The sequence below is a fragment of the Mustela erminea genome, chromosome 10, assembly GCF_009829155.1.
Source record: "Mustela erminea isolate mMusErm1 chromosome 10, mMusErm1.Pri, whole genome shotgun sequence".
Lineage (NCBI taxonomy): Eukaryota > Metazoa > Chordata > Mammalia > Carnivora > Mustelidae > Mustela > Mustela erminea.
This window is the reverse complement of record NC_045623.1, coordinates 18,324,860-18,331,189: the sequence shown is the minus strand read 5'-3', so window position 1 is coordinate 18,331,189 and position 6,330 is coordinate 18,324,860. Positions and strand designations below refer to the sequence as shown.

Here is a 6,330-nt window from a genome sequence, read left to right as displayed (position 1 = left end):
AGGAAACTTGCCTCCAGATCTTTCTGCTTTAGCAGTTCATTATTTTCTGGGCAAAATTTGAATCAAGACAGAAAAAGTTCAATCTCTGACACAGTCTTTGTAGGAAATATCTGTTGTGGTTTTCTTCTATGAGGCAAAAACAGGCAAATGTTCCTGAATTGTGTTCATCTCCATTTGTTTATAAACTGTTATCTTGCATCAAACAGCTTCTTCTTAGCTATGTGATCTTAAAAACATCTCTCTCTTTTGCTTTATACAGTGTTGTAGTGGCTCTTCAGGCTCTGAAGCCAGACTGCCTAAGTCAGAACCCCAGTCCCCACACTTACCAGCTGTGTGATCTGGGCCAAGTTGCAAACCTCTCGTGATGCCTCAGTGTCTTCATCTGAAACACGGCAATGATGTTGGGTTCTACCTTCTGTTTGTTGTAAGTTAGTCCACAGAAAGCATTTAGAACAGTGTGCTACACATAGCAAACAGGTCAGGGGATATTATATGTGACCACCAAGCATATCTTATAGGTCACTGTTCATAACTGAGGCAGCAATCCTGAACTAAATCTAAACAGAATTAGGGCTTTTATACCCATGTTTATTATGAGGTTCGTATATGCTGAATTATGGAATTGTTCACAGAAAGCTCTTCAACTCTCAAGAAACCAATTTAATGCAAGTAGTAACTATTTATTGTATCGACATATTTACAAAATATTACAAAGTAAAATACCACTCTAACTCACCATATTACACAATGGCTGCTTACCGGCAAGACAAAGCATACAGAAAAAAACATTTACTTCCATCTTTGGTATTAGAAATCTACACAAATCCGCAGCATTTAAAATTTCCAATACAAAGTATTAAACATAGACAAAGATGTAATCGGTAATGTCATGAAAAGGGGCCTAAAGTCCTCTGCTAGGAAGCCCCCAGGTCTATGAAATGCAACAAGAAGACCAAACTCCGCTGGTAAGGGGGAGGTGTCTATTGGCTAAAATAACAATAAAGTAAACAGTACACACTATAGTACTGTACACAGGAGCATTTCGATTTGTGTGATGCGACTTTCTCCACAACGACATGTGGCTGGCAGTAACAGACAAAACATTCCCGAGACACAGAGTTGCAGATAAGACTTCACAGGAAAGAATCCACTCCAAGAGAAGACCTTGAGGGTACAACTTGACTATACAGAACATTTTATAAAATTCACTTTTGTGATCATTTACACATATACAAAAACTTAACTGGTTTTAGCAAATAATAACTTTTCTACAACGTGATCACAGTTTACATAATTCTGAGGTAAAGGTCCTGAATCTATCTTTTGAGAAGTCCTAGCTCACAAAGGTCTCTGAAGGATTATGTGTCTACTCAACATTGAGTTCTAGAATTAAGGTGCGTCGGGGAGAGGGCAGGCCACACCTACCTCGTATGTCAGAGATGATCTAAAATTTCAGAACCATATGTTCTTAGTTTGGCTCTAGTAGGTTAATGCTTCTAATGTTTTGGCTCTGTTGTCTTCAAACATGAAACACTCTCTGAATCATGTCAGAAGGAGACTTCTGCTCTGAAGAAAATATTTCATCAGGAAAAGGCCAAGTTAATGTCTTAACTTGACTGCCTTGACTGAGGACTCTGTATATCCCAGGAAGAACATATTTAAACTTCTCACATAAAAAGTAAAAGCTTGGTCAAATAAGTGCACTGCAAAACTGATCTTCCTACCAGTTAGCACATATCCCAAAAGGGCCAGCAGATGGGAAAGACTTAGTGAAAGCCGGGAGCCCACAGTGAGTAAGACCAGGAAAGGCTTAGTGACCCTCCTGTCCCGGAAATGCATGAAGGACCCAGCTGTGTTTCCCTTACAAGATCCTCAGCGAAGTTATTTGTGCTACTGTAAATAGTCCAGGAAAATGTGAGATTCAGCAGATATGTACCAGGTTTTTTTTTTTTTTTTTTTCTTTTTTCTGGGCAGGGGCTGGGGGGTCAGGTGTCAGGACAGGTGGGAAGGCCTTTGTTCACAGATGTTGATTCTATAAAATGATTATTCTCAGTGATAGCCCTTGATCTGTTTCTGTAAACAACATCACCTTACCAAGTTACTTGAAACTACCTAGAACATACCCAACCCAGATTATTTCATCAAGCACACATTTCCAAAATAACCCTACGAAATCATGAAGGTTGTGAAAATTTAATATGAAGACGCTTGCTTTTATGTATGTTTTTTCAAAAAGAAGTTTGCAAATATAATCAGAACATCAAATGAATAATTAAAACCCCTCTGGGATACGTCACTCATGAAGCGAACCTGAGCATTTGCCTCTTCTAGTTTATCACGAGTCACATCTGGGGGTAAAAGTGTTTGCCAGGCAGTGAGTCACCTTGTGAGGCAATTGAAGACAGGAGGAGTGTTGGACCTTTCCCGTGAGCTGCCCAAATAGCAAAACTCGACTTTTTCCTCATGCTGGGAAAAGCAAAATGAAACTTCTGCTTCTTTGTACCATCTAAAATTCTGGTAAATGACACGTGAGAAGAAAGTAAATATGTGTTCCACGTCTCCTAATAGCTGGCATTCGTGGTGTCTGACCACACGGAGTAAAAAGCACCACGAGCCAATGTGTTTGCAGGGCTCTTTTGGGAAAAGAAGCTTTGGGCTCTGCCCTGGTCCCCGACAATGACAGACTGGCAGGCTGTTTCTTGCACAGCTCGAGGCAAGCCATTAATCTGTCAGTACCAGCATCTTTAGAAATCCCAGCATTAAGACTTAGGAGGGGAAGAGGAGGGAGGAGGTTGAATAGCCAGAAATGTGGCTTTTTAAACACTTCAGTCAATTCACAATGCTGTGCAGGCTTCTACGTATCCCTTCTCTGAGATTTCTGGTGCCGGGTACGACGCTGGACTGCAATTTATTCATCCTCCTCCACGTACGTGGATGGAAACCAGCCCACCTGAAAAAGAAAAGCAGCCGCCGTAGCAACATGACTTTGCATCTGGCATTCCAGAGGGTTCTACAAACAGAGTATTTCGTTTTTATAACACCCCGATTAAGCTGAGGTTTTATGGCCGCTGTAGGAGGATTGATTTAACTGCCCTAGAAGCCTGATAGCATGAGTGATAGAGACAGAGGGATAAAATAAGCCAACACAGTGTTCTAATCTGGTCACACAAACAAATATGTAAATTAAGTGTAATAAGAGCTCTCCTACTTAACGCTTCCCGTTTCTGCTACAGAACAGGATACAAAGACAGAGGTGTTAGGTCCCGTTCTTTCCAATTTAGATCAGCAGCCTCTTATAAATATTCTGTTGTCCACATAAAATTTATACTCTGAAGCTTATAGACTAAAAAGAACTGAAATGTTCCTCAATCCTTTTCCAAACAGGAAGCCATCAAACTTGGTCAGGTGAACTTTATTTACGCCACCACCATATTCCTTCAACATATTTTTCTTGAGTGCCTGTTTTCAGGGAGGACCCCCACCGTGCTCCAGAGCCCTGGCTCTGTGGGGTGAAGGCCCCCACATGGGGTGCCAGTGACTGCTAGGTCCCCTTCATTCTCCCGCATGAGCTCCTCGAGAAGGTCAGCTCACCCTGCCGTTGACTTCTCCTCTCCACCAGCCATTCGCACTCATCTTCGTGTAAATCTTCACCACATCTCCCTTTAGCAAGGACAACTCTCGCATGTCTCTGGCACAGAAGTCATACCGCGCGATGGCAATGCCCAGCACTTTCGGACTTAGCACTGTAAAGAGATGATGGCGAGTAAGAACTGACTTGTGGTTTCACACCCACCAGCGCCTATGCAGATGAGTGTTCTAGATGCTATCAAAATGCACGGCCATGATTTCACTACACACTAGTGATAATGGCAGAGGAGCTTGAAAGCAGCACAATTGCTGTTTCAATTCGGTCAGGTGTAGTAGTCAAGTTCACTTCATAATGTTTAAAGAACCATTGTTCTGCTTCATTCTTCACAAAGACCTCAAAACAGAGACTAGTTTTTGTGAAAAAAAAAAAAAAGTTAATATCTAAATTACAGTGCAAGTCGAGATAGGATCTAAAATAACTAGCATAAATTTCCTATTGATGGCACAGTAATCCATTTCTAACGAGACCCTAGCAGGTAAAAGCTTTACATTTTTACCTTATAATTTCAATGGAGACTCAAAACAACCAAAGGTTTTGTTCTGAAATTCTCCTCTTGAATCCATGCCATTACTTCTAGCTAAATGGCTCTTCCTCCCCCGATCAGCCTTTTTTGGAGGGGGGTGGTTAAAACTATTTGGGGACAAACTCAGTTGTTGTTTTATAAAGGATTTCATGTTTCACTGGAAGGATGCATAAACACCATCAATTTGTCCTCTTTCTTTCAAACAAATACTGTAGGTATAGAAAACTTTGCTGAAAAAATGTACTCTAAAACAAGATGTCAGAGTGTTCATTTGCTGTATTCAGATCTGTTTTACGGTAGGAGAAGAGCTAAAGAGCTAGAGTTACTCCCTGTCTTAACCCACCCTGCCCTGAAAGAAAAACTGTTCAAGCTGTACGCTTGTTCTTCTCTAGTGTTCTGTGACACATTTCATACTAACTTCTCTACCTGTTGCTCCTTGGGGTTATAAAATGTTTTCAATTATATGTGCAGTGATTCTGAAAATCACTCACCTGGGAATGGTTGGACTTTATAAACCTTAAATGGCAGAGGAACGGAAGTATAAGAAAAAAGAAACAAATGGGAAATGCCACACATCTATATTTTTAACAGTTCCCAGTGCCCAGGCAGCCGTGGTTACGACTGGTGTTAGCCTGAAAGGGCCTGCCCACTTGGAGACAGGGATCATGGCCTATCACTCAGAGCTTTGCCATGACAGTTAGTTTTTGAGTCTCCAGGTGTCTATCATGAGATAAACGAAGAGCAATGCTCTAGATTTCAGAACTGTAAAGGGAGTAAAAATAGGTCATTTTATTTTACTGTTCAGACACAAACCACTTTAATAGTTTTCTTACTGAAACCTGTCCCATTACTGGGGCGCTACTCTCAGAGTTGGTGCCCATAAAAACACCCCTGCGACGGAAAAACCAATCATCAATGTAAATGTGCGCCCTTGCACAGGTCTCTCTAACACTCGAGGTCACACATTTCTCATTTATAAAATGAAAGGTCTCTGCTAGCTGATGTCTAAATTCTTTTGGGACTAGAGATTATGATTCCACTGGGACTTACAGGTTAATTTTTAAAAATCTGTAAGAAAACATACTTGACCTAGCTATAACGTACTCCCCTACAAGGCATGTAAACAGCCATCAAGTTCTCAGGCTCACCACAGAAATCAAGAGCAGAATGTCTGTACACAAGCTGATGGGCACTGTTCATCCTCCTACGCGACATGAACTTCACTTTTCTAGTTGGACACAAAGTTGGGATTTCGTTTCTGTTTATTTTATTAATGGAACTATGTAAACATTGGCTTTCCTCAACTACAGTTTCTGAGCCTCAAGAAAACTAATGATTTTAGTAGAGTGGTCCATCCCTTTTTGTATTTTCAGCCTTAACCCTTTCCAACCTCTCCCCCAACAGGTTAAAAAAAAAATGGTGGAAATACATAAAATGAGCACACACACAAGACCAGAGGAGTGAGATGTCATGACAGGCAATGACTTTATGACAGAAAAGAGGAAACTACACAGTGGGAATATGACTCTAGGGACTACTTGTGAGGAGATGCATCTATACGAGAAGCCATACACAGAAGTCAAAATATTTTGTTTGCAAACAGAAGCAAGTGGAAAAGACATATAAAAGCAGTAAAGCAGTACCTGACCAGAAAGGAGTGGAGGAAGGGGGAACAAAGCTGTAGTCTGGAGGAGTTACAAAAGAAAACCCACAGAACAAAGAAGGGGCTTAGAGAAAGAAAGAAAAAGAGAGAAGCAAAAGAGCATTTAGGTAATGGCAAAAAAAATATCTCAACACATCTATTTGCTTGTCTATAATCATAAGGAAACAGTCACATCAAAGTTGGAATCTCAAGCTTCGCTTTTACCCACTTCTCCCCTCTCACCATTTCTAAATAAAGGAGAAGCCAGTTTTTTACATTTTGACTGACATTAGTTCTAAAATTTAGAGTGGTCTATCCCTTTGCAGGTGAACACGGCATACCCACTCCACGGGCCATCTTTGAGCCCCTTTCCATCCAAGGATGGTCTTCTTTTGAGGTGATGCACAATTTCCACTTTCTTACCCCAGTGGAAAGGGGGAACCTGTAAATTCTTAATGGAAAATACGCTTCACATCAAAACTGATATAGAGGCAAGAGCCTATAGAGTAGTGCCAA

The 6,330-nt window shown here is 40.9% G+C and overlaps 1 protein-coding gene across 3 annotated transcripts in view; it reads right to left on the bottom strand.

Moving 5' to 3' along the window:
- Positions 1–659: 659 nt before the first annotated feature.
- Positions 660–6,330, bottom strand: part of VAV3 (vav guanine nucleotide exchange factor 3) — a 361,263-nt gene continuing 355,592 nt past the window's right edge. Inside the window, exons 26-28 of one of the 3 annotated variants that reach the window (XM_032302316.1) lie at positions 5,816–5,899; positions 3,592–3,743; positions 660–2,950 (exon numbers count right to left, since the gene is read on the bottom strand). In XM_032302316.1, the coding sequence (XP_032158207.1) occupies positions 2,909–2,950; positions 3,592–3,743; positions 5,816–5,899 (278 nt within the window). In that variant the 3' untranslated portion in view covers positions 660–2,908. The remainder of the gene's footprint in view (positions 2,951–3,591; positions 3,744–5,815; positions 5,900–6,330) is intronic. The other 2 variants (XM_032302317.1, XM_032302318.1) reach the window with 2 other exon arrangements.